Source organism: Jaminaea rosea (genome assembly GCF_003144245.1).
Source record: "Jaminaea rosea strain MCA 5214 unplaced genomic scaffold BDZ90scaffold_1, whole genome shotgun sequence".
Taxonomy (NCBI): domain Eukaryota; kingdom Fungi; phylum Basidiomycota; class Exobasidiomycetes; order Microstromatales; genus Jaminaea; species Jaminaea rosea.
Window position 1 is genome coordinate 1,389,628 of NW_020289975.1, and position 24,914 is coordinate 1,414,541.

Here is a 24,914-nt window from a genome sequence, read left to right on the forward strand (position 1 = left end):
GTGGGGATGGGGATAAGATCGGGGTTCGTCAACAAGATCCGCTCGGACGTTCGCAGGAGACCCAGAGATAATGAGTCGAACTCTGGTGTGACGATATAAAATGTCCGAGGGCTGCTGTAGTTTGTTGCCGTGCCGTCCCTCTTATCATCCTATCTTCATCTTGACTTCAATCATGACCATCTCAGCAATAACGAGCGCCAATACGATGGGCGACCAGAGGCAGAGCCATATCAAGACCCCTCTGCTGTACAGCGCACCGCTTTCGACCATCTGCGGCCACAATGTGTACCTCAAGATGGAGCCCCTCCAGCCCAGCGGCAGCTTCAAGATCCGCGGCGTGGGCCACTCGGTACAAGTCGCACGAGCACAGCGTGGTGACCAGCTCCACGTCATCTCCTCTTCAGGGGGCAATGCAGGTTTGGCTGCCTGCACCGCCGCACACATTGCTGGAGTCAAGGCTACACTGTACTGCCCGAGCTCGACGGAGGATCACGTCGTTAAGCTATGCGAGGCTGAGGGCGCTACCGTAGTCCGTGGCGGAGCGAGCTTCGATGAAGCCAATGCGGCGGCGCTCGCTGCTGTCCGTGCTGACCCCAATGCCGTGCTCATACATCCCTTTGAGGGCCAGAATGTTGTTGCGGGCAACTCGACGATCGTAGACGAAACTTACGACCAGATGCGCGAAGAGCACGACCTCCCTGCTGGACCCGACCTCATCTCGACGGCAGTTGGCGGTGGTGGTCTGCTCAACGGTATCCTCATGGGTCTGCAGAGACAGATCGAGCGCGGCGCGTCGCCACCTACCATTTGCTCAGTGCAGTGCTTCGGTGCCGACTCCTTTTCGCGCTCCATGGCTGAGAACAAGACGGTGACTCTCGATGCTATCACGTCGAAGTGCACATCGCTCGGCGCGCGCACCTGCTCCCAATCCACGCTTGACCGTGCTCGCGCCTACCCTGGCGAGAAGCACTTCGTGGTAGCTGAGGACGCAGTGGCAGCCTCTGCATCCTGGCAGTTTGCGCGAGACCACCGTGTTCTCGCTGAGATCTCGTGCGGGGCTGCGCTGCTCCCCATTTACTTTGCGTCCAGGGTCCTCAAGCAGGGCGGTGTAGCATCTCCATCGGAGGGGAAGAAGAACATCGTCGTCGTCGTATGCGGCGGATCTAAGAACACGCTCGAGGCTGTGTACAACTTCCAGAAGGCGGAGGAGGCGAGGGGTGGGACGAGCATGTGCAGGCTGATCGTGGATGGGCAAGAGGTGTAGGTGCAAGGTCACACACGCTCTGTAGAGAGAGCAGGCATCTCAAAGTAGTTGAATACGGACAATCATATTGAGTAGCTGAATCGACACTCGAACTTTATGAACATTGTGTACTCCGGGTGATCGCGCGAAGAGCTAGTGGCTAGTCTGAGAAGAGGTTTCGAGCTGGACGAAGCCTTCGTCTTCGTCCTCTGCGTCGGCAGGTGAAGGGATCTCGTTGCCCTCCTCATCGACATCGCTGACTCGAGCGCGGCGGGGTGAACGAGAGCGACCGCGCTTAGTGGAGGAAGTGCTCGAGGAGGCGACCGAGGCGGCATCGTCGTGAGCGTCGGGCTCGGCGGCCGTGGTAGGAAGCTGAGGCGCAGATGCTTGCTCGGCGGTGGGCTCGTGCTCGAGGGTCGCTTTGTATGTCGCAGTCGAGGTGGCTGCTGGAGGCGAAGAAGTCCTGGGGCGCTTCTCCTCAGTGGATGCCTCGCAGGCTGTGGGCGTCTCCTTCTCCTTGCCCTTAGGCGAGCCTTGAGGGCCAGCTGTTTGGTGCTGAGTCTCCTTTTCCTGCTCGGCCTCTTCCTCGCCGCCTAGGAAAGCCTGGAAAAGGGGCGAGAGGAAGTTTTTAAACATGCGCTCGACTTGCTCTTGCTGGTGCTGGTGCTGGCGCTGGCGGTGCTCCTGCTCAGCGGCGCGTCGGGCTTGAAGGCGCTTCTGAGCTTCGATTTGGGCAGTGCGCTGTGCCTCCGCTCGAGCACGAGCGGCTGCCACTTGACGTTGATGAAGAGCGGCTGCCTCTTTGCGGCGCTGAAGCTCTTGCTGTTGTTGCTGCTGGTGGCGATGATAGGCAGCCTCGGCAGCCTCAACCATGTGCTGTTGTATGGCCTGGAAGAAGGCAGCAGCCTCCTGCTCCTCCTGCTGGTGGCGCTGCTGCTGACGCTCGAGCTGGAGACGTCGCTGCTGTTCAGCATGTCGACGACGTCTTCGCATCTCTTCCTGAGCCCGAGCTTCCTCCCATTCTTGCTGTGCGATGGCGCGAGCTCGGGCAACGGCTACGGCGCGGCGTCGTCGAGCTTCAGCCTCTTCGCGGGCGTGGGAGTGGGCGGCCGCGAGTCGTATTGCATCGTAAGGGTCTTGGTATTGAAGGGCCTGACCGAAGCAAGTAGAGTATGGCTCCGACTCGAAGGAGCGCGGCTGGCGGTGCCCGAAGGACGTCGAGGGGGTCGAGAAGTAGTAGACGGACATGCTTGTGTGTGTGTGCGTTCGAGGTGTGGTGTCGTGTGAGTGTGCCGCGTGCGCGTGTGTGTGTGAGAGTGTGTGAGTGTGTGTTCTGATAGGCGAGGCAAGGCAATTGGATGTGACACCTCAACAAATCTTCTTTTAAGCTGTTTCCCGCCCCTCGTACACTCCTTCCACCCACACTCAACCACACCCAGTGCTCAGTGCTCAGCGCTCAGCGCCATCGCTGCATCGACAGCATCGCTGCCCCGCACATGCCTCGTCGACGGTGAGGCTCGTCAATCAATGAAGTTGCCTGGCGCGACTCGAACCGGGTCGAAACCGCGCGAAGACGCATGACGGCTGGACCGCGATTGCCGGCACACGACAGCCTAGCCTAGCCCCCCGACCCCGCTGCCTGACGCCTGGGCCCGAGGCGCTGCTGCTCCGCTGAGAGCACAATGAATGAAGTGGTCGAAGCTGCGAGATCTCGAGAGGGTTAGAGACGGATCGAGGTGACGATCGAAGGCAGTCGCAGCGAGTTTGGGATCGTGTAGCTCGGTGGCCTAGCACAGCCGCTTGGCGAGCTGACGATGAATCTGGCATCGTTGACGAGATCGAGATCGACTATGGTACAATGACAGAGGTGCAGCGGCAAGATCAGGCCGCCAGACCTGGCCGCTCCACGGGCCGTCCCGCCTGCCTACGCGGGCGCCGCCCTCTTGTTCTCCTGCGTACCGCGCTCGCTATGAGCCCCGCCTTTGCGCAGCTCAGTTTGCGCCGCCAGCTCTGCCTCCTTGAGCATCCCCACAACCCACTGCGCGTGCTCCACGTGCCCCTGCTCGTATAGCGTCTTGATGATGGCTCTGAGCACACTCTTGCCATGCGCCATGAACTCGCGAGCCTCCTGTAACCGCTCTGCTCCTCCCTTCTTGCCGCCCCCCTTCTTACCTCCAAAGACGCCACACCGCTTCAGCAACTGGCGTATCGTAGAGATGTCGTCCCCGAGCGGGGCAAGACGCCAGCGGAAGAGGAAGCCGAGCAGAATATTGCGAGTCACTGCGTCTGGGACAACATTGAGCTCTTCGACGAGGGAGTCGTGGCAGCGTAGCACTTGCACGAGGGTTCCGATAGGGAGTGAAACCTCGCTGAGGACTTGATCGAGGAGGCCGCGTCCTGCTGGGACGTTTGCGCCCTCGTCATCGTCCTGCTCGCTGCGGTGCTCGGCTGGCAGCCCTGCTGCTTCGATGTCTTGGGACACGACGCCAGCGATTAGGGTATTGAGCATCGCAGCGCCTTGCCTGGCCACAGCCAGCTCATGGTTCGCATCTTGCCTGCGCTGCGCCAGCATCTGGATGGCGCGCTCTTTGGCCTCATCCCATCTCCCGGCTCGAATAAACGCCCGCACAATTGCAACCTGCGCCTTGCTGCTCAACTCAGAGCCATTGCCCGGCAAGCCCACCATTTGCATGTGGCCCAGATCCTGCTCAACCATATTGGCGCTGCCGTGTCGAGCATGACTGACCATGCGAGCGCCAAAGAGGCGCTTGAGCCAGGCGATGTGTTCCTTCCCATCGCTCTGCCGGACGTGCGCCAATGCATCCTCCCAAAGGACTCGCTGGAACGTGATGGAGGGAGGTCTCGGAGGCATTGCCCGCTTGTAGCGTGAATCGAGCGGTATCGAGGCATCCGACTCGCCAAGGTGCTCCAGTAGGGCGACGTACCCATCAAAGCTGCGAAGCGTGTGTGGTAACATCATGAAGATACTCCCAGCATGCTGCGCCGCACCTCGCGAGATGAGCCCGTGCACTAGCTGCTCCGTGACAGGAAGAGAGGACAGATTATCGACGTCTACGCGGGATGAGGAAGCCGTCGCGCCTTTGATGACTTGTTCCAGGCTATTCACCGAGTGAAGAGACTCTGCGAGCCTGACGGCTGAGAATGAGGGGCCCCAACGAACGGCCATCATGAGCATTTGAGCGCAGAGCGCAGCAGCTTGCGAGGATGATCCGGCCCCATGTCCGCTCGCCGGAGAGAGGACTCCTTCTAATAGTAGGCTTTCGATCGCCTCCCTCCAGACTTCGTAGAGGTGATTGCGCCTAATCTCCCTCGTGTGTCGTCCATGCCCAGTCTGGCTTAGGGTACGCAGTAGATGGCAGAGCCCTGGCATTGCTCTTGTGACAAGCGAGCGACGCTCCGCTGGCTTGAGCCTGCGATCTTGAACGATCTCAGCTGCCAGGGCAGCGTAAGCCACACTGGAGCCCACTTTGTCGAAGGATGGACGAACGACGCGAGCGAGGTGTCTGATAGGCGCTGATGCTGTCTGCCTGGCTCGCGCTTCATCTCGCTGGAGCATGTAGAGCGCTCTAGCAAATGCCAGATTTTCGCTCGTTGCCCTGTCGCCCGTCGTGAGACTACTGATCAGCAGGAGCGCCGCCTGCTCCTGTCCAACATCCTCCGGCAGCAGCTCCGTCACCTCTGCAAGTGCTCTACTCGGCGAGAGACGCTCTTCCTTGAGTCGACCGATGACAAAGGCATCGATGACGTCTTTCGACTCTTCGACAAGAACGATGGCTCTGTGAGCTCCCTTATGGATTTTGAGTCCACGAGAGTGTCGCAACTGGTCGACCGGCAGGGATGCGAATTTGAGATAGACGGCGCTTTTGCAATTGGGCGTGCCCGTCTTGCCACGATTAAGATGAGCGTTCGAAGTCTCTGAGGTTGTCGAGGTCGACGTCGACGTCGATGATGAAGGTTGGGGTTGACGAGGCGGAGGCGGTGGTGCTGGTGATGGGTATGAGGATGATGGGTCGGCATTGTATGCTGGAATGTCGCGCCAGACAGGGCGGCGTCGTGTGTAAGATGAAGAGGATGAGGGTGTATTGCTGCTGATGCTAGTGGGCTGTTGACTGCCACGCTCGCTGGTGTCAGCTTGCGAGTCATGATGAAGTGCACGTTTGGTCGAGGTCGTAGGGGGACGACCTGCCCATGCTGGACGAGGCGTCCAAGATGCTGAGGCGCAGGCAGCTCTGCGCCTGGCTGGGGCAGCGAGCACACTAGCTCCTGGAGACAGCATGGACATATTGATGGCGTCGTCCTTGCCCCATTACGCTCGAGTGGGCAACATAATGAGCGAGGTTGGCGTCTGTGCGTAGTAATGCAGCCATCGAGCGGCTCTTGGTCTTGGTGATGTTCTCGAGCGTCGCTGTTCCGTCTTTCGGATCGGAAGTTTAGACAGCCTTGGCCTCTGTCGCGCGCTACGGCGAACGGGAGTGACAGGGCGGGCGGACGCATGGCGCTCATGGACGGGCGGACGGGTGGGCTGGGCGTGGGCGAGGGGAAAAGGATGCTGCAACGGACGGCTTGCTCCTTCTTGCCTTCTTGTCCTCACCGATTCGCCTTAAACTCTTCAGCCCTCTTACCCGTCAATAGCAACGAGGTCGTCGGCGGCGTATCAAATACCAGACACTACCACTACACCAACACCAAACCCCATCTTCACGTTCTTCTTCATCCAAAATGGGAGGCACTCGCGCTGCTAAGGAGGCTTGGTTCGTTCGTCTCAACGAGGCCCTCGACACCTTCCCCTCCATCTTCATCGTCAATGTCGACAATGTCGGATCTCAGCAGATGCACCAGATTCGTCACACCCTTCGTGGCAAGGGTACCGTCCTCATGGGCAAGAACACCATGGTTCGCCGTGCCCTTCGTCTGATCATCTCGGAGAAGCCCCAATTCGAGAAGCTCATGCCCTTCGTCAAGGGAAACATCGGCTTCGTCTTCACCTCCGGTGACCTCAAGGACATCCGTAACCAGATCCTGGCCAACCGTGTCGCTGCCCCCGCTCGTGCCGGTGCTTTCGCTCCTGCCGACGTCATCGTCAAGGCCGGCAACACCGGTATGGAGCCCGGCAAGACGTCCTTCTTCCAGGCTCTCGGTGTCCCCACCAAGATCGCCCGTGGTACCATTGAGATTGTCTCCGATGTCAAGGTCGTCTCTGGTGGCACGCGCGTCGGTTCGTCCGAGGCCACGCTGCTCAACATGCTCAACATCTCGCCGTTCACCTACGGAATGAGCGTGACGCAGATCTACGACAACGGACAGACCTTCGAGTCGGACGTCCTCGACGTTTCCGAGGAGACCCTCGTCGAGCGCTTTGCTCTGGGTATCAAGCAGATGGCTTGCCTCTCGCTCGCTCTCAACTACCCTACCATCGCCTCGGTCAACCACGTCCTTGTCAACTCGTACAAGAACCTCATTGCCATCTCGCTGGCCACCGACTACGAGTTCGAGGGCTCTGCCAAGGTGAGTTCGCGTGCGCGAGAGTATTACAGACAACGGATTCGAAGAGAGAGAGGAGGGCTTGCCGCGGAGAGGCCGCTCAGGGAATGCTCGTCCACAGGATTCCCAAATTATTGTATCACACTGAAAATTCCGAGTCAGGCCGACAGGCCTCTGACGACCATTGGCAGCATTGCCTTGGCTGATGGATGCGGATGCAGGAGGAGGGACATGTGCTGCGACTTCACTATCTCACTCGACCAGTCTGCTGACCTGCCTACATCACCTTACGCGCTCAGGCCAAGGAGTACCTTGCCAACCCCGAGGCTTTCGCCGCCGCCGCTCCCGTCGCTGCCGCTGCCGCTGCCGACGCCCCGGCTGCTGCTGCCGAGGAGAAGGAGGAGGAGAAGGAGGAGTCCGACGACGACATGGGCTTCGGTCTCTTCGACTAAGCGTTGCGCCGACACAAGGGGTCACGTCGTTCAATCGCGTGCCCTCGTTCAGCCGCGACCATATATTTGCAATGCAGATCTCAGCTTTGCAGCCCTCAAAGTACCGTGTGATTGGTGTGAAGGCAGTGGCGTGCAAAAGATGAAGGGGAAGATACCTCTGATGCGTTTGGCACGGCTCTCGCCGTTGTGTATGTCGTGTCCGTGACTCAGATCTATTTCCACATGACTGATCGTGACCAGGGTCCACGTCTATCGTCCCATCGTTCATCCGCCGCCAGCGCCAGTACCGTCCCTCTGTTGATGCTTCCCCTTCCCTCCTCGCTGAGGGTGCTGCTGACCGCGAAGCTGCTCAGGCCTCCTTCCTCCCGCAACTGTTGCCGCCGCCCCCTGCTGCGGGCCCTGCTGTCCACGCACCGGCGAGGCCTCCATGATTCCCCTCGATCTACTCTGCACCGCCACCTGCAGAGCCGCTTCTGCCTTGTTTGCTCTTCCCTCTGCTTCTTTGAGCGCGATCGACAGGCTAGAGAGCAGGGAATGGGCGTCGGATAGGTCAGAGAGGAGCTGCTTCTTCTCGTCGCCGCCTGCGCGTACGCCGTTGACAGCGTCGCCGGCTTGGGAGGCGTGGTCTTCGGTCAGGTTGAGCTTACGACTGAGTAAGACGCCTAGCTCTTCGTTCTCCTTCTGAAGCTGAACAACTTTGCGAAGCAGGCGGACGCCAAGAATCGAGGCTGGTGGGCGTAGACTCTCCTCCTTCGTGATCGATTTCTCTTCCCCTTCACCTGCTGGCTGCGCAGTCTCTGACTCTTTCTCGTGCCGTACCGCAGCTTCATCACCCTTCTCAATCCGTAGCGCAGTCCAACTCTCGTTTGGCCGAAAAGCCATAGCTTCCACCCGGAGCTGCATTGCTTCTTCGCGACTTTGGTACGCCTGGACTGCAGCGTGGAGAGATGCGATGTAGGCCTTAGCATCTGCGTCGAGCTGGGCGGGGGTGGAAGTTGAGAGCTCTTCTGCCTCCTTGCTGCCTCCAGTGGACGGCCCTTCGTCCACGCTTCCAAGCCAGGCGAGTGATGGTGGCACCTCATGTTGGACGACAGGCCGTGGAGGTAGGGCAGGAAGCTTCTCGAGCAGCTGATTGCCATGAGAGGCCGACGGTCTCCTCCCGCTGCTGCCAACATCTTGCTGCCGCGACTGTGACGGCTGCCCACCAAGCCGTGGAATCGGTGAAGGACGGAGCAGAGCCCCACTAGACGGATGACCTGGAAGAGGTCCTTGACTGCTGCTGCCGCTCTGAGGTGCTGCTGGGTCGAATGTAGGCCTAGGTGGGAGGCTGCCTACTCCCCCGAGACTACCGAAGGAGCTGCTGCCGGCATGCGGTTGTGACTGAGGGCTTCCAGACGATGCCGGTGTCGCAGGCAAGTGCTGAGCGCTCGCCACCGATGTGCCAGGAGTTGAAGTACCGGAAAGATGATGTTGATGCTGCTGTTGGTAGGGATTGCTGCGACTCGCTGCACCACTGCTCGCCATACTCAGGCGAGCGCTGGAGCCTGAAGGCGTTGAGGAGGGCGGTCTTGGAGGGATAGCATTGGGAGCTCTGTATTGCTGGAGAAGCTGCTGCTCGGAGGCGTGCTGCTGCATGCCGATCTGGAAGTGAGCAGGATAGTGCCCGCCGGCGGCCGGCATCAAGGCTGGATCGTAGGCATAGCCGTTGGCATCGTAGGTCGGACCATAGGTAGCTGCGTAATACTCCTGATGTGGGTAGCCGTACGGCACACCAGACTGTGGCATGGAAGTTGACGGGTATCCAGGTGCTTGTCCAGCATAAGCTCCCGTTGGTTCGAAGTACTGCTGTTGCTCGTCATAGTAGCCTGCTTGATAACCGGCGTACATGGTGGAGTGTGCGTAAGGCTGCTGCCGAGATGTCGGGTGTCAGAGCAGCTAGCAGCGCTGTGAGTCCAGCGAAAGAACTTTGTCAAGGAGTTGAGAGTGTACGAGACGACCTCATGAGGCCGTACGAAGGAGTGTCATCGCAGAGGCAGAGGCAAAGGAAAGATTCAGAGGAAGGATGGATGGTGAGTCGGTCGACTTGGACTTGCCGAGTGGAGAAGAGGGCGTCGCCTGGTCCGCGTCGACACCCGTCCGCCCATCCATCCGCCCGCCCAAATTCAAGCCTCTTCTTGGCTTCGCATCCTCCTCATCTCGCCACCATGTCAGAGTTCCAAAAGGAGAGTCTGTCGCTCGAGGAGACAAAGTGAGTGCCAGATCAGGCAGCATGTAAATCTCATATTCAGCTACTGACCACTCCATCCCGCCCACTCCTGCCGCTCGCAGCAAGGTCCGTATCTCCCTCGGTCTCAAGCCCCTCGTTGACGACTCAGCATCCGCCAAAAAGGACAAAGATGGCGGCGCTGAAGAGGCTCCCAAGGATAAAGACCAGATAGCAGAGGAAAACTATAAGAAGCGAAGAGAGCAAGAGGCAAAGGCAAAGGAAGATGAAGAAATCCGTCAACGAATAGCAAAGGCGCAGAACAAGCGTCAATTGAGGCGGCAGCTACGTGGCCCCACACTGGGAGATGAAGATCCTTCCACTTCATCGGCGCCAGGGCCTAGCGACTCGAAGAGTACCGTCAAATGGCTCAGACAGGCTCAAAAGAAGGCAAAGGAGCATGCAGAGAGGAGGGCAAAGGAGCTCGAGGAGCAAGAGGCGGCAGCTACGTACGGCGAGGCCGACTTAGCGGGGCTGCGCGTCGCCCACGATATGGATGACTTCGATCTGCAGGAGGGCGACGAAGGTCGGATCCTCACTTTGAGAGATAGCCGCATTCTCGACGGCGACGAGGATGAGCTCATGGATTCCGCCCTCGAGCAAAAGGAGCTCGACCGGCGAAACGAGCTGCGTAAGAAGGGCCCAAAGCAGTACACCGGCATAGACGATGAGGACGAGATGACGTCGGCTGCACTGGGAAAGAAGCAGGGCGTGCTCAGCAAGTACGACGCAGATATTCCCGAGGGGCAGAGGAGAGATCGAGCGATCATCGGAGACTCGGATGGAGGCTTCAGGCTGGGGGGTTCGACTGAGACGAATGCTGAGCGGAAGGCGAAGAAACAGAGGGAGCTTGAGGAAGAGGCGAGAAAGGCAAATCGCTCTCTACTGAGCCTCGACTACAGCAGTGAGTCTCGAGCGTACGCGACTGAGAAAGGATTGCATTACCAAGCTGACCTGGCCACCTCCCCCTCTCTCCGCCCTGCAGAGAACCAGGAAGTATCAGACTACCTAGCCCCGGGCGATGTAGGCTTCAAAAAGAGCAAGGTGAGTGATGAGCACGCGTGCTCTCCTGTCCCAGCAGAGCTAAACGCTAGAGTTCTTCCCCTTTGTCTGACCGCAGCCCTGCCTCCCCTCCGTCATCCGCATCCGCAGGGGAAGAAGAAGAAGCGTCCCGCCGCATCCAAGATCAAGCTTGATGACGACGAGGAAGACGCTCAGCAGCAGAGCGCTTCGGCCGATGTGGAGATGGAGCCCATTGTTCACGCCCGCCGCCAAGCAGAGAAGCGCGACAACCTCGTAGACGACGACGAGCTGGCCGCTTCCCTCGCGAAAGCCAGGCGGGCGAAAGCCAAGAAAGCCATCAGCAAGATGACGCCTGAAGAGATTGCCAAGAACCTTGCTGCACAGAAGGCTGCTGAGGAGGCTGCAGAAAGAAAAGGTGGGGTAGATGCAACCGGGGACTTCAATATGGCGGTAACGGGCAGTCATGGCGAGGCAGCGCCCGCAGATGCGCCTGGCATGACCTTTGATGAGACGTCGGAGTTCATCCGCAATATCGGCAACAGACCGGCAAGCCCCGAGCAGCGACGATCAAGATCGAGAGGAGTCAGCGTGAAACGTGAGCCTAGTGAGCCTGCGCCGGCTCAAGGTGTCGATGCCGACAGCCTGCTGTCAACGACCGCAGTGCCTGCTATTAAGAGAGAGCCAGGAGAAGACGATGACGAACTCATGGAAGGCGCCGAAGACCTCGATGGGGAAGGCCACTCTGCGACCTCCCCCACCCCTCGCGACGCAACCTCTGGCTCCCCCGACCCTGGGCTCGGCACAGCCGCCGAGCGACTCGTCTCGAACGGTCTGGCCGGCACGCTCGGCATGCTTCGCTCACAAGGTATCCTCGAATCGATGACTCCAGAACAGCGTCGCCGTGAAGCAGAACAGCGCTCCTACGATGCCTGGAAGGCGAAGCGCCAAGCCGAGGAAGCCTTGAGGGAGCACGAGCGCCACATGTCGAAATTGCAGGGCAGTGCGAAGGATCAAGCTACGCGAGAGTACGAGAACAAGATGCGCGAGCTTGAAGAGGCCAAGCGGGCTGAGGAGCGATTCAAGGATTACAAGCCGGACATCGACATCAAGTACCACGATGAGCATGGTCGCGTTCTCAACAACCACGAGGCGTGGAAGTTGCTCTCGCACACCTTCCACGGTAAGATGCCAGGTCGCGCCAAGCAAGAAAAGGCGAAGCAGCGCATCGAGGAGGAGAGGAAGAAGGAACGTATGGCAGCAGGGGAGGCTCAGGATATGAGTAAGGCGTTCAGGGACCGACAGGCGAGGGAGGGTCAAGCGCACATGGTACTCAGTGTGGGAGCGAGGGGCAACGCGCCGCAGGAGTTTGCCGACTCTATTGGGCCGAATCTGGTGCAACAGAGGGCGAATAAGCGGGCCCAGCAGAGTGGCGGCGCATCGGGGTCTGCGGCTGGGCCCAGTGGGTTCAGGCCAGGAGAGTCATCAAAGGGAATGGCGAGTGTCGTGCCTAGACAAGTGGGCGGCGCGACCAGCAGTCTTCGCGCTACCCCATCCGAAGCTGGTATGCGCTCCTTGCGGCCGCCAGGTTTCAACGTCATCGAGGGCGATGGCGCTGGAGCGAGTGGCAGTCAGTCGCCTTCTGGCTCTGCCGCTCCCCCAGGCTTCAGATCAGCAGCCGGCCTTACCTCTGGCTCTTCTTCCTTCTCACCCGTACCACCGCCTGTGCAGACGACCTCCTCTTCCGCAACGAAAAGCGGCTTCCAGCCAGTTGACGCAGCTCCCGCTGCCCCTTCCAGCAGCGCCAACGGCGGCGGTGCTTCTACTACCAACGGGATCGGAGGCGGCTTCAAGCTCTCTTTGGGGACGAAGCGTAAGGCGGACGAGCAGGGTGGGAGGCAGTAGGCGTGAAATGCTACGGAAGACTACCTTCATGATTGAATGCTAATTGTCATGCTTTCTGTGCACTTGCAAGGCCCTTTCACTTGCCCTCATTCGCTTGACTTACCGCGACTGCGGCCAATCGGTCTGCCGCCTTCCTCGCATCCCACCTCTCCTCCGCGGAAAGCCTCAAGCAACCCAGCAGCACATCACTGATTGCCTTTGCCGCTTCATCCTCCGCCTCTTGACCATACAAATCCACCAGTCTCTCCCTCAACTTTGCTTCCAATTCTGCCTTGCTTGCCACAGGTTTCCTCACAAACGGCATCCGATCCAGTGGCGGCCTGAATCTCACTGCCTCAGGCCAAAGATGTGCTTGGTCCGGCTCAGGCAGACCGAGCAAGGTGAACATGTCCGCTGCCAGGCCAAGGTCGCCTTGCGCCGCGCCGAAGAGGGGCAGGCGGATGAAGCTGCGCTGTACGGTGGCGGACGAAGGGTCGGCTGGGAGGGCTCCGAAGGAGTCGTCCTCATCGTCGTCGGCGAGAGACAGTGGTCGACGAAGACCTGGCGCAGCGCTGGTACCGTTGGAGCCGACTGCTGGCTTTGGCAGATAGCCAGCGAAGAGGCCACCTCCTGCTGTCCTCTTTGGGCCGTCGCAACCGTCCTGCTTAAACAGATCCGCCTCCTGCTTCTTCCAGAAGTCATTCTCGTCCTCATCTTCTCCCTCACCATCGTCAAATGCCGAGCCGAGCATCATCCTGCCGCCACTTGCTCCTGCAGATGCAGACGTACCAGGTGCCGCTCGCAGCGGCGGGCCCAAGAGTCCATCATCCGGGCTGGCTCTTTTTGAACCAGAACCAGAACCATTCGATCCTGACGGAGCTGAGAAGTCCAGCGCAGCAGATGGCCACATGCTCCCTCCTCCCCCTCTTCCTCTCTCCCCAATCCTCTCCGTCCGCGGCCGATCAACAACAGGATCTGATGTCTCCTTCAAGCGTCCAAAACATTCTGCCACCACACAGCCAGCCTCCCACACGTCCACCTTGGTTCCGTCGTACCCATCCTGCGGGCTGAAGAGAAGCTCCGGTGGGGTGTAAGGGTGTGTGGAGGTAGAGCAGGTTTTTGGTCTGCTGCTCGTTCCTTGCTCATCGACACCGGAGTGAGCGGTGCCAAAGTCGCAGAGCCTGACTTCGACCTTCTCCGATTGCTGCAGGCAGGAGGAAGCCGGGTGGGTGAGTAGAAGATTGGAAGGCTTGACATCTCGATGAGCGATGCCCTGTGAGTGGAGGAAGCAGAGGGCGGAGAAGAGCTGATATGCCACTCGAGCTACGAATGAGCAGCGATTGCGAGCATCGACACTACTCTCACTGTTGCCCTGCTGCTGCGCATCGTGCACCAACCACTCGGTGAGGGTCGAAGGGTAGTAGGGGAGAAAGACGCGTTGGATCGTCGTGAAGTCGTCGGGAATGTCTTCGCTCGTGTCAAGGAAGGGCACAATCTGTGCGTCGACGAGTTTGCATATTGAAATTCATGTCAGCTTCTGACATTTGTCAGGCTTGTCTCGCTTTGAACTCACGAAGCGGCGTCCCTCCCCGCCCTTAGTATCACTTGACCAAAGTGACTGCAGAAGGCGAATCTCCTTGAGGACACTGTGAGGCCTGGCTTCGTCTTCCAGATCGACACATTTTACGACGATGCAGCTTGAAGATGCGCCATACCTGGCCAGCTTGACCTTTAGACCCTTGTTCCCTTCTGATGGCAGGTCTAGTGCATAGATCGAGGACGTGAGACCTCGAGTCAGGTAGCGAAACGCGCCTGGCTTGTCGGCGAGGGCTAAGACGCCACGCTCCAGTCCATGTCCTGATTGTGTTGATGTGGCCTCTGACATCCTGATCGCAGGCTTCTCTTGCTTGCTTGCTTGCTACAATGGCTTTGATCGACTGACTGCGAAGAAGCAAGTCTCGAAGCTCACTTGGCGGCACGGGCCAAGGCCGGCGGCGGTGTTGGACTCGGGTCGACCCGCGGCAAGTGGAAGCGTCAACGCGAGTGCGACTGGCAGCCTCGAGCGCGAGCCTCGGAAATAGGAGTCGAAGGCCAATCAACACGGCCGCCTCGAACCAACACACACACGACGACTGGCTCCTACTCCTCCTCCTCCTCCCCCTCTACACATCCACATCAACAGTCCCTCACCCGCGCAAGATGTCTTCCTTCTTCGGACTACAAAAGACGCGCACCTTCAAACCCAAGCGCAACATCCCAGAAGGCACCAAACAGTACCAGCTCAAACGCTATGCCGAGGCTACTTTGGGCTCAGGCAATCTCCGTGCAGCCGTCCTCCTCCCTCAGGGCGAAGACCTCAATGAATGGCTCGCAGTCAATACCGTCGACTTCTTCAACCACCTAAACATGCTGTACGGCACCATCACCGAGTTCTGCACCCCTTCCGCCTGCCCGACAATGTGCGCCGGCCCGCGATATGAGTACCATTGGCAGGATGCTGGCAATCCGATGTACAAGCGCCCTACGAAGCTCTGTGCGCCCGAATACGTCGACTGCTTGATGGCATGGACACAGCAATTGCTGGACGACGATCAAGTCTTCCCTAGCAAGGTTGGCGTCCCGTTCACGGCCAACTTTGGCGCAACGGTCAAATCGATCCTGCGCAGGCTCTTCAGGGTCTATGCGCACATCTACAATCATCACTTCGCCCACGTCTGCGCATTGGGGGTAGAAGCGCACCTCAACACGTCGTACAGGCATTTCCTCCTGTTCATCACTGAATTTGACGTGGTAGATCCCAAGGAGTTGGCGCCGCTCGTGGAACTGAACGAGGCCATCTTGGAGGAGAGAAGTCAGAGCATGGCACAGCAGGCAGGGGCACCGCAGCCGATTATCGCGACGATGCCCATTGCGGCCTAGAGGGCGTAGCCTACGGCTTTGATGTGGCGGCCACTTTCGTATACCAGGTCGCAGGCTAGCGTCAAGCACAATACGGCTCTCAAGCGAGCGTACGGACGCTTCGCTCTTCGCTCTCGCTGTTCGACTCCATTGTACATTAGTTCCTTCTATATTGCGCTCTCTCCACTGATCCAACATGCATGTCTCGTCTATCTTCTCGTCAACCGCGGTCCCAAAGAATCTCCCTTGCCTCACGCGCCCTTCAACACCCCCTCGATCCTCATCGCAAGCGTCCTTCTCCTCTTCGCAACCTCCTCCTTGACATCCTTCACGACCTTTTCCTTCACCCCTTGCCCGCCCTTTTGCGCTTGCAATACTGCGTGGATGATAGCATTCATGCTCTTGTCCCCACTTTCGGAAGATGATGGAGCTGCAGCGGCTTGTGCAAGGAACGGCAGGTTGGCCCCCTTCTGCTGCGCCAAGCTGGTGGAGAGGGAGCGTAGAGTTGGCGTGAGGAGGGAGGTGACCTCGTTGCCCACGTCGGGTTGCGCAGACGAGCGAGCTCTCGCGAGGAGGTAGAGGTCGATGAGCCGTGTAATGAAGTGTGTCTGACGCCAAGGCAGTGTGTCCGCAGCGGAGTCGCCGATGACGTGCTTCTCGACATGCGAGGCGAAGGTGCGCACTTTCGCCTCGAGGTCGTCTTTGACGCCTGACTGTATCGCTGTGATACAGGTTGCGAAGAGCCTCTCGCCTTCGTCGAGCCTTGCATTGAGCTGCGGAGTGAGGCGAAGAGGATCCGGTACCTCAACCTGGTCCTGGCCGTACCATGCAGAGAGGTAAGAAGCCTGCAGAGCGAACGCTGGCGGACATCGCTTTGCAGATCCCTGTTCCTCGTCAGCACCTTGCTGACTGCCGCTCCCCTGCTTGCTGCTCAGCGTTGCCAAGCTGGGAATGCTGCTCGCTGCAAAGCTAGGCAGCACACTTCGGTCAGCCTGATCGTAGAGATCCTCCTTTACCCTTCCCGCCACTTCATGCAATGCAGCGTTCGCCTTCTCCCACCCACTTCCACTATCTCTTCCCACCGCTCGTTGCGCCTCCTCCCTCGCCTCCGCCAGCCTCAGCGCAGCCTGATGTCCCGACCCCTCGACCCTCTTCGCAAAGTCCAGGAACTCTCGCACACTCGAATAGTTGCCGCGCTGCATTGCCGTACTGATGAGTTTGGGCAACTCCCCCTTGACCTCGTTGTATAGCCCTTGTGCCTCGCGACGCCACTCATCACCTGCTCCCTTACCGGTATCAACATCGATCGAGTTGATTAGCCCGCCATCTTCAGCCCAGAGCCATGCAAGACTCTCGTTCTGCACCGAGCGGATCTTCAAGTCCTTCCATACTCCCCTGGCGAGCGCTGGGCAGTCCAAGAGGAGGTACAGCCTGAGAAGGAGGAGCTTCAGCGGGTAGGAGGCAGGAGATGCTTGTTGGGTTGCGTGACTGAGCAGGGCGGATAGGTTGAGGAGAACGAGGGGTGGCGCTGAGGCTGTAGGTTGCAAGCAGGCGAGCGCAATTTGAGCTGCAAGGAGCACCCAGTCTGAACCTGGACGTGGAACCGTCTTCGGTACCTTGGAGGAGCAGGGCATGGAGGCGTAGAAGGACTGAAGCAGGGCCTGGACCTCCGAGCTCGGCGACTCTGGTCTCCCGTCTTGACTGCCTGTGATACCTCGCAGACGGTGTCGTAGCTTGGTATGATTTACTGCTCTAACGACTTCATCCTCGGTACTGAACGTCTCCGGCACTGCCTCGGGCAGTGCTTTGAGTAGGTCCTTCGCCTCGTGCGAGCTGAGCGCGTCAACGAAGGGCAGCAAGTCCTCGAAGCAGCACGCCTTACGCCCAAATGCTGCCACATAGTCCGCTAAAGGCCCGCTCAGGTCAAGCTGACTGGCTTTGTCCGCCTTCCTCTGCTCGTGAAGCAACGCAATAGCCGCCAGAGGATACTCTCTTCTTGTCTTTCCCTCCTTTTGCAAAAAGGGCGCCAGGAAGTTGATGGCGGCTTGATCGTGCACCGATGGGGCAAGAGCCACCTCTGCTTCTATCCACTTCTCTATGGTCATCCAATTGCCATCACCTCCCTCCATCAACGCGCGAGTCTCATCGCGGAGCGCTGTCCACTCGCCGCAGTGCTTCAGCAAGTCGCGCCGCAGCTGGCCCAGCCCCAGGCTACGAGCGCAGATCGATCGTCCAGGCTCTTGACTGAGGATATCAAGGGCCTGCCTTTTCTTCTCCTCTTTCTTACTTTGCTCCGCCTGCTCCAGTAGAACGGCGACGAAGAGCTGCACATCTTGGTCACTCTTCTCATCGAACTTGCCCTCTTCGCTCGCGAGATGCTTCTCTATCATTCGCTCGGCCAGAGTCAAGGCTAGATTTGCACCTTGAGCTTGAGGCGTCTCGGTCGCGAGGAGGAGATAGGACTGGATGGACCACCAGAAGTAGCGATTACGCACTGAGCTGTAGGTAGGTGGTGAGGATGAAGCGGCGGGAGGGGTGGGTATCGCTTTGGCGAGCCGAGCAGCGATCTGTTGTGCGCGCAAGTAGTCCTGCTGCTTCATTGCAGCCTGGAACGCCTTCTGTCCCAACACCTCATTAGCGGGCACAGCCTTATTGGCCTCGTCGAGTAGATCGGCAGCCCTGGCTCCCTGGCCCATGCGGTCCAGCGCCGAGCAGAGGACGCCGAGTATTTGAGCAGCGTAAAGAGTCTGCTTGGGGCTATGAGATACGACGTGCTCTACGTCAGCTAACGCATCTGACTGACGGTGCAGCGAGACGAGGGCGTGAGCTCGAAGCGCTCGTGCGTAAGGATGGGATGACTGGGCCGAGTGATTGGAGAGGAGGACATCGGCCGACTTGACGGCAGCTTGAGGATTGCCGGCATCGATGTGCCTGGCAATGGGTGCACATTGCTGCTGAGCGAGCATGTCCAGGAGGTGCGCATTGTTCGAAGGAGACCCATTGCTGCTACTGGCCTTGGGAGGCATGCTGAGGGTGTTGATGAGGAAGGAAGCATTGAAACTTGTCCGCCTGCCTGCTGCATTCTCTCCGTCCGGTGTCGTCTTCAAACCCGATCGACTCGCGACCTGATGTCGCCAAATCAAATCGATGGCTCGTGCGCTTCCGTCTTTCGCTTTCACCCCTTTCGATTCAATCCAAACAACATCCAGCCCCGCCCCTCGTTCGCAATGTCCTCGATGCCCTGCACCATATCGCCCATCACCACCTCAATATCAGATCCAGATCGGTCACATCACCTGCCAAATGGACGAGGCTTCGCAAACCCCTGGCCATCATGGACTAAACCTTCACTCCTTGATTGGTGGTCTGGGCTGCATTGGCAGCCGAAAGGACTGCTGGCGCCAGCGGCTGCTCAGGCTGGTCTACTGAACGACGAGGACGAGGACAGAGATGTGATCATACCTTCAGTCACACGGCCAGATTTTGCCTGTCCACCAAGTACGGAGAAGTGCGTCCGCGCTTGGTGGCTAGGCCATGCAGGCGTCCTCCTCGAGGTTCCTCGCTCTTCTCCCTCCTCGAATCGCGAACCCCTGCGCATCCTCTTCGACCCTATCTTCTCCAATCGCTGCTCTCCCTCCCAGTACTGGGGACCCATCCGCTTCGTCCCACCGCCTTGTCGCGTCACCGATCTCCCGCGAATCGACATGGTGATCATCTCGCACAATCACTACGATCACCTCGATGCAGAGACGATCACAGAACTATGGAAGGGGAACAGAGAGCATCTGAGGTTTGTGGTACCGATGGGAAATAGGGAGTGGTTCAGAGGGATCGTGGGCAATGAGATGGCGCTTGAGAGGGTGACGGAACTGGACTGGTGGGAGGAGGTCAGCATTCGCTCTCGGGGTGTGACGAAGGATGACGAGGAAGACGAGGACCTCTCAATCTCCTCGGCGCTGGAAGAGGGCGACATAGAAGCCCGTATAGTCTGCACGCCAGCCCAGCACGGCTCTGGGCGGTATGGGCTTGACGCGGGCTCGTCACTGTGGGCTTCCTACACGCTCTTCTTCTCACGGCGAGGCAACGCTTCGGCCAGCCAGCCGGAAGAAAAGCCATTCCGAGTCTTCTTTGGTGGCGACACTGGATACAAGTTGAGGCCTCCCGCTACGCAGAGTGGTCAGGGAGTGAGACTGCACGGAGGGGAAGGAGAGGGAGATTCTTCAGGCGAGAGCGCCTCTTCGGCTTCCTCGGCCGCAACTTCGACCGTCCACCCAGCATGTCCCGCCTTTCGAGAGATACAAGAGAACCTCCTCGGCAGCGACGGCGGCGTCAGCTCTTCAAGCGCAGACCTACTCCTTCTCCCAATCTCAGTCGGCTCGACGTACTCGTACGTGCGTTCCTGGGATCCCGTCGGTTTCCTCCCTACAGTCGACGGAGGCTTGACTGCTGCGAATCACCTGGACACATGGGAAGCTTGCGAGGTTGCGCACGTACTACTAGGTCCCGACGTGCGGGGGAAAGAGGCAAGAGGAGAGTCAAAGCGCCCGACCGTGCTGGGCATGCACTTTGCCACTTTCTCACCGGAGGATGAGACGAGGGATACGGTCAAGAGGCTGGGGAGGGCGTGTAGGGCTTGGGACTGGAGGTACAAGCCAAGACTGCAGGCGATGACGACCAAGGGTGACGAAATCGATGATGAGGAGCACGGCGAGCCGAAGGATGGCGAGGCCAACACGAGAGGGGACTTTGTCATTCTCGATCATGGAGGGAGTCTAGAGGTGTCGTGGTAGGCTCTTTGACGATGGAGACGCAATTCGGATACCCTTCTTTGCTCAGAACCGGTGTGTGTAGCATTGGATGTCTATATGTGCGTATTGCACTTACAGGGTCCCTTGTGCGGCCGTCGCTGCCTACTGAGTATAATGAATGCATAAGGCGGCCCAGCACGACGACTTTGGTGCTCTCGTCTCTGCTTATTTCACCCTCTCCAGAACCCCCTGCACCAATCTCACAAGCGCCGCCTTAGCCTCTCCCTCCTCCACGACTTCCAAACACTTGAGCGCCATTTCCCCATGATGTCTCGCCAGCTCGGCCGTCCTCTCCAATCCACGGCTCTCATGCACCAGCTCCAATGCCCGCTCAACATCGCCCGGCCCTTCAAATTTGCGCTCCACCATCTCTCCCAATCCATGCTCCTTGCCCGAGAATTCTTGCCAGGCGTAAAGTACGGGTGCGGTCGCCAGGCCGAGCCGTAGATCTGCGCCGAGGGAAGGCTTGCCGAATGCTGCGCTTGTTGAGCGGAAGTCGAGAAGGTCGTCCACTAGCTGGAAGGCGATGCCAAGGTTCCGGCCATAGCCATACGCCGCGTCCCGTACTGCGCCACATCGGGCAGCTAGGGCCTCATCTTCCTCGCGAGAAGGTGACGCTGACTGGGAACGCAGGGCCAACCATTGCTGCAATGCCCCTTCCCCGCATCCGCCTAGGATGGTGGCGGCTCTCGCCGATTTTGCCATAAGACTTGCAGTCTTGAGGTATGTCTTCTGCAGATAGCTTGTGAAATGCGCCGGTGTAGGTCCTGCGCCATCAATGCCACCAGCAATCTGCTCCTTCTCCCCACTCCAAAAGCTCGCCAATCCGCTTCCCTCCAGCACGCTAGCGTCTACTCCTTTCATCTGCATGACCTCACCCTCGACCAAGTTTGCGATGACCGTCGCCAGCAGCTCTACCACCTCATTATCCCTTAATCGAGCGAGAGAGACGGACGCGCGACCAAGGAGGAAGTCGCCGCCTAGAATGGAGAGCTTGTTGCCGAAGGTTGAAGGGGAGGAGGGTGCGCCTCGACGGAGCGAGGATTCGTCGATGACGTCGTCGTGGAGGAGGGAGGCAACATGGATCATCTCGGCAATTTCTGCTAGGCGTCGTTGTGTTGGGAGGATGGCTGATGATGTTGATGTAGAAGAAGAAGCGGCGGCATTACCATCGGCCCCGCTGAGCATGCTCGGATTGTAGTCGTTCAATACACTCTTCGGGCTCAATGGATCGTCAACGCCCGTCAGATCCCTCTCCTCTCGCCCAGCGTGAGGTCCCTGAGCAAAGATGGGCGAGACGCCGTTCGTTGCCGCGCTCATGAGCAGTACGATCAAAGGACGGATATGCTTGCCCTCTGCTTGGAAGTAGTACTTCGCTACCGAGTCAAGAGAAGGGTGGCCCGACCCGAGGAGGGACATGATGTTGCCACGCAGGTGGTCCAAGTCCGAGGATACGAGGGGGATAGCGTCAAAGGGCGATGAACCAGCAGGCGATTTGCCTTTGGATGATGACGAGGGGGAAGAAGAAGGACCTGAGCTTGGTGATGATGGAGGCGCAGGAGGTGGTGATACAATGGACTGGGCTGCACTGACTGCTGCTGCCCATGCTGACTGCGATCGAGCGGAGCCTAATGCCGTTGCTGTCGGTATTGATGCTGGCGCTCTTGATCTAGCCCATGGTCGTACGACCATGGACGAGACTGCTCTTCTCGCAGCCGGAGACGCCATTGCCGCGATGAAGGGAAAGCGACACGAAGATCGAAGGGCAGCCGGGCTGGTAGCCAGCTATATGTGACCGTCTCTGCTGATGGGAGGTAAGGCGACAAGGATGCTTGCCTGCTGCTGGTGAGCAACTCGGTCGAGTGAATAGAATGAGATGAACCCTCAATCGCAATCGCAATCGCAATCTCGACGCCGCCTCTGTCGCTCGTCGTCGCCGACGACCGGAAGAAGTCGTCCTCCTCGCTCGACCCTTCGCTTACTCATTCCAATCCCGAGAGCGGACTGGAGCTCAGGCGGAACGGAAGGCAGCGCCTCACTCGAGCCCAACATCTTCCAACCACTTGCCATCCGTCTACTTACCTCCTCACCATCACATCCCTGTCGCCCTCTCAATTGCGATGAGCATTACCGAATCCTCATCGCGCAACCAGTCTCGGCTCTTGTTTGTAAAGAACGTCTCCTATCAAACGACGGGCGAGGACCTCTATGAGCTCTTTGGCAAGTACGGCGCCATCCGCCAGATCCGACTGGGGGATGATCAGGCAAAGAAGACCAAAGGAACCGCCTTTGTCGTCTACGAGTGAGTGTCAATGCGGCTACCACATACAGTCTCTACTGCGTTGAGAGGAGAGCTAACCTTCCCTTGTCCCCTTGCTTCGCTCCACAGAGAATTCGTAGACGCCAAAAATGCGCTCGACCACCTGAATGGATATCACCTTCACGACCGCTATTTGGTCGTGCTGTACCATATTCCCGCGAGGCAGGCTGCTAGGGACTTGGCTAGGAGAGAGGCAGACCTTCAGGCGCTCAAGGAGAGGCACAACATCCAGGATGACGACTAGGCTGTGAGGTACAGGATTGCTATACAGCTGCCAAGCTGCGGCTTAGCCACGCATAACCTGCTGCTGAGCGTCGACTCATAGGGCAGGACGAAGCTGTCGAGTATTCAGACATGCTGCCTAAGGTTCATCGGCCTACTTCCTCTGCACTTCTTCGTCAGTCTGACGTGTCGGCCTCATTACCTCAAAGATCAACACAAGATACTCTACGGTGGAAGCATCTCTGCTCAGGGCGACGCAAGAGTCGGAAAGCGAAGAGACAACACAGCGGCTCTCGACCAGCGCGAAGGTAACATCAGTCTGCCATATGCTAGGCCACCTCTACATACCAAGGCTGCCATCAACACGAAAGAGGACTATCGACTTCTCTGCATCGCGCCTGCCAGCTCCTTTGCTCCTAGGAAAGCGTGCGCTATGCCGATGTACTAGGTCGATTGGACGATCACCTGCCAATCTCACAAGCTCAGGGGATCAGATCCTTCATTACTACCAATGACACAAAGCTTCCGTGGCGCAATACCGGCTAGGAGCGGCGTCGTGCATGCAAAGGGGGGAATGAGAAAAACAGAATGCCCTCGCACTACATTACCCTACTTCTTCCATTGGTGATCTTTGTAATCTACTACTCATCTTATCGCGTGACTGCGCTTCCCATGTGAGTCACGCCCTCCAATTGCGATGCGATGCCTCTTCAGGGGTTGTAGCCCTTGGGATTCTTGCTTTGCCCTGCAGAGTGGGAGGCAGGGCAAAAAGCAGTCAGTCTCGTGGCCCTCTGCATCTGCTGCATTGTCTTCGCGGCACTCACAATTCCACAGATCCCTCGCCATCTCGTCCAGTCCATGCTTAGCCTTGAACCCGAGCTCCTTCTCCGCCAGCGTCGGGTCGGCCGTCAAGTCAGGCACGTCACCCGGCCTACGCCCGATGATCTCGTAGGGGTAGGCCCACCCAGTGACCTTGCGCATCGCCTCGATCATGTTGAGGACGGACATGCCCTGTCCACGTCCGAGGTTGAAGGCACGGTACTTGCCACGAGAGGGGAGATTCTGGAAGCGGGCGTCCGAGTCGATTGCATCGAGTGCGTTGACGTGGCCGCCGGCGAGGTCCATTACGTGGATGTAATCGCGAACGCAGGCTACGTGGGTGATAAGAGCGGAGAGTTGGGTTCAGTCGCTGGCCATCAAATGAATGGCGTGCGTCGCGTGCCCTACTCACTGCCGTCAGGCGTAGGGTAGTCGTTGCCGTTGACGCGAAGTCCAGGGTCGCGGTACTTGCCCACAGCCATCTGCGAAAGGAGAGGCAAGAGGTTGCCAGGCTTGCCAACGGGGTCCTCGCCGATGAGACCAGAGGGGTGAGCTCCAGCGGGGCTGTTGGCGAGAAAGAGAAGGGGATAGGGTTACTTCCACCGGCCTCGCTGTATGCTACGCTGCGTCGAACTCACTTGAAGTAACGCAGCGAAATGGCCCTGAAGTCGGTGTGGGCATCACAGACGTCCTTGATCATGATTTCGCTCATCTGCTTGGTGCGACCGTAAACGCTCTCGGCCTGCAGCGGGCTCGTCTCGGGGATAGGAATCGTCTTGGGTGTACCGTAGACGGTTGCCGAGGACGAGTAGATGAGGCGCCAGACTTGAGCCTCCTTCATTGCTCGGAGCAAGTTGACGAGGCCGCAGATGTTAACGTCGTAGTAGCTGCGCGCGCAAAGGAATTTGGTATGAGCTTGTGACGACATGAGACGCCACGATCAGACGCCTGTGCTCACTCGATGGGAATCTCTCCCGACTCTCCAACAGCCTTGAGCGCAGCAACGAGGATGACGGCGTAGATTTCGTCCTTCTGACCCTTGTACTGTGAAAAGGCCTTGGAGAAGGTGTCGCGATCACGCAGATCACCCTTGATGACGTCGATCTTGCATGCGTCCTTCTGCTCTTGAGTGGCATCGGCAGGAAGCTCGTCACGCGCGATCTTCTCAACACGCTCGATGGCCGTGGGGAAGGAGTTGTGGTAGTTGTCGATGACTGTATGTGTGAGAAGGAGGGATAGACTGATGAGCGACAGGATGGGATGTCTGCTTCAGGCATACTCTTACGCACCCGTGACCTTGTACCTGCGAGTGAGGAGAACCGAGAGGACGACGTGACTTCCGATGTAGCCTGCTCCTCCGGGGATGAGGATGCGCTTCATATCCGAGGCAGCCATGATGAATCGATGTGCAGAGGGAAGATTAGACGAGGCTGATGAGGAAGACGAGTAAACGTAGCCGCTGAGAGGAGACGGCGATGGAGGA

General features: G+C 58.6%; 12 protein-coding genes across 12 annotated transcripts; 6 read left to right on the forward strand and 6 right to left on the reverse strand.

Moving 5' to 3' along the window:
* Nucleotides 1–172: 172 nt before the first annotated feature.
* On the forward strand, nt 173–2,480 carry BDZ90DRAFT_225275 (tryptophan synthase beta subunit-like PLP-dependent enzyme; the record flags this gene model as incomplete). The annotated part of the gene is made up of 4 exons (XM_025504662.1): nt 173–1,260; nt 1,543–1,666; nt 1,841–2,371; nt 2,406–2,480. The coding sequence occupies 4 exons, from the start codon at nt 173–175 to the stop codon at nt 2,478–2,480; spliced, it is 1,818 nt and encodes a 605-aa protein (XP_025365072.1).
* A 483-nt stretch (nt 2,481–2,963) lies between these two features.
* Nucleotides 2,964–5,546, reverse strand: BDZ90DRAFT_225276 (hypothetical protein; the record flags this gene model as incomplete). Its single annotated transcript, XM_025504663.1, has 2 exons — nt 2,964–3,091; nt 3,203–5,546. 2 exons carry the CDS (start codon nt 5,544–5,546, stop codon nt 2,964–2,966), a joined length of 2,472 nt encoding a protein of 823 aa, XP_025365073.1.
* A 353-nt stretch (nt 5,547–5,899) lies between these two features.
* BDZ90DRAFT_229485 (putative RPP0-acidic ribosomal protein L10.e) lies at nt 5,900–7,549 on the forward strand. The gene is made up of 2 exons (XM_025505085.1): nt 5,900–6,769; nt 7,045–7,549. The coding sequence occupies exons 1-2, from the start codon at nt 5,984–5,986 to the stop codon at nt 7,195–7,197; spliced, it is 939 nt and encodes a 312-aa protein (XP_025365074.1). The 5' UTR covers nt 5,900–5,983; the 3' UTR covers nt 7,198–7,549.
* On the reverse strand, nt 7,178–9,264 carry BDZ90DRAFT_14950 (hypothetical protein). Its single transcript, XM_025503523.1, has one exon. It carries the CDS (start codon nt 9,082–9,084, stop codon nt 7,462–7,464), a length of 1,623 nt encoding a protein of 540 aa, XP_025365075.1. The 5' UTR covers nt 9,085–9,264; the 3' UTR covers nt 7,178–7,461.
* Nucleotides 9,265–9,401: 137 nt separating this feature from the next.
* BDZ90DRAFT_257546 (hypothetical protein) lies at nt 9,402–12,385 on the forward strand (the record flags this gene model as incomplete). The annotated part of the gene is made up of 4 exons (XM_025507965.1): nt 9,402–9,445; nt 9,526–10,364; nt 10,446–10,504; nt 10,613–12,385. The coding sequence occupies 4 exons, from the start codon at nt 9,402–9,404 to the stop codon at nt 12,383–12,385; spliced, it is 2,715 nt and encodes a 904-aa protein (XP_025365076.1).
* Nucleotides 12,386–12,392: 7 nt separating this feature from the next.
* BDZ90DRAFT_229487 (kinase-like protein) lies at nt 12,393–14,310 on the reverse strand. The gene is made up of 2 exons (XM_025505086.1): nt 13,938–14,310; nt 12,393–13,859 (listed from the first exon to the last, which is right to left on the reverse strand). The coding sequence occupies exons 1-2, from the start codon at nt 14,247–14,249 to the stop codon at nt 12,462–12,464; spliced, it is 1,710 nt and encodes a 569-aa protein (XP_025365077.1). The 5' UTR covers nt 14,250–14,310; the 3' UTR covers nt 12,393–12,461.
* Nucleotides 14,311–14,484: 174 nt separating this feature from the next.
* BDZ90DRAFT_263566 (hypothetical protein) lies at nt 14,485–15,342 on the forward strand (the record flags this gene model as incomplete). The annotated part of the gene is made up of 2 exons (XM_025508609.1): nt 14,485–15,215; nt 15,284–15,342. Exons 1-2 carry the CDS (start codon nt 14,564–14,566, stop codon nt 15,340–15,342), a joined length of 711 nt encoding a protein of 236 aa, XP_025365078.1. The 5' UTR covers nt 14,485–14,563.
* Nucleotides 15,343–15,394: 52 nt separating this feature from the next.
* Nucleotides 15,395–18,304, reverse strand: BDZ90DRAFT_229488 (hypothetical protein). Its single transcript, XM_025505087.1, has one exon. The coding sequence runs from the start codon at nt 18,286–18,288 to the stop codon at nt 15,514–15,516; it is 2,775 nt and encodes a 924-aa protein (XP_025365079.1). The 5' UTR covers nt 18,289–18,304; the 3' UTR covers nt 15,395–15,513.
* Nucleotides 18,305–18,440: 136 nt separating this feature from the next.
* BDZ90DRAFT_229489 (Metallo-hydrolase/oxidoreductase) lies at nt 18,441–20,391 on the forward strand. The gene has a single exon (XM_025505088.1). It carries the CDS (start codon nt 18,490–18,492, stop codon nt 20,050–20,052), a length of 1,563 nt encoding a protein of 520 aa, XP_025365080.1. The 5' UTR covers nt 18,441–18,489; the 3' UTR covers nt 20,053–20,391.
* Nucleotides 20,236–21,762, reverse strand: BDZ90DRAFT_245009 (terpenoid synthase; the record flags this gene model as incomplete). The annotated part of the gene is made up of 1 exon (XM_025507484.1): nt 20,236–21,762. One exon carries the CDS (start codon nt 21,760–21,762, stop codon nt 20,236–20,238), a length of 1,527 nt encoding a protein of 508 aa, XP_025365081.1.
* Nucleotides 21,763–22,190: 428 nt separating this feature from the next.
* Nucleotides 22,191–22,634, forward strand: BDZ90DRAFT_257552 (RNA-binding domain-containing protein; the record flags this gene model as incomplete). The annotated part of the gene is made up of 2 exons (XM_025507966.1): nt 22,191–22,372; nt 22,460–22,634. The coding sequence occupies 2 exons, from the start codon at nt 22,191–22,193 to the stop codon at nt 22,632–22,634; spliced, it is 357 nt and encodes a 118-aa protein (XP_025365082.1).
* A 688-nt stretch (nt 22,635–23,322) lies between these two features.
* BDZ90DRAFT_215082 (UDP-glucose 4-epimerase) lies at nt 23,323–24,811 on the reverse strand (the record flags this gene model as incomplete). Its single annotated transcript, XM_025504205.1, has 6 exons — nt 23,323–23,357; nt 23,437–23,763; nt 23,844–23,995; nt 24,070–24,318; nt 24,390–24,645; nt 24,721–24,811. The coding sequence occupies 6 exons, from the start codon at nt 24,809–24,811 to the stop codon at nt 23,323–23,325; spliced, it is 1,110 nt and encodes a 369-aa protein (XP_025365083.1).
* Between the last annotated feature and the right edge of the window lie 103 nt (nt 24,812–24,914).

Bases quoted from the DNA above. Each gene is read 5' to 3' on its own strand.
- BDZ90DRAFT_229487 (XM_025505086.1), bottom strand. From the start codon at position 14,249: ATGTCAGAGGCCACATCAACACAATCAGGACATGGACTGGAGCGTGGC. The intron at 13,860-13,937 runs GTGAGTTCAAAG...GTCGACGCACAG, and splicing joins GCGGGGAGGGACGCCGCTTC to ATTGTGCCCTTCCTTGACAC.
- BDZ90DRAFT_229489 (XM_025505088.1), top strand. From the start codon at position 18,490: ATGTCCTCGATGCCCTGCACCATATCGCCCATCACCACCTCAATATCA.
- BDZ90DRAFT_14950 (XM_025503523.1), bottom strand. From the start codon at position 9,084: ATGTACGCCGGTTATCAAGCAGGCTACTATGACGAGCAACAGCAGTAC.
- BDZ90DRAFT_229485 (XM_025505085.1), top strand. From the start codon at position 5,984: ATGGGAGGCACTCGCGCTGCTAAGGAGGCTTGGTTCGTTCGTCTCAAC. The intron at 6,770-7,044 runs GTGAGTTCGCGT...TTACGCGCTCAG, and splicing joins AGTTCGAGGGCTCTGCCAAG to GCCAAGGAGTACCTTGCCAA.
- BDZ90DRAFT_229488 (XM_025505087.1), bottom strand. From the start codon at position 18,288: ATGCCTCCCAAGGCCAGTAGCAGCAATGGGTCTCCTTCGAACAATGCG.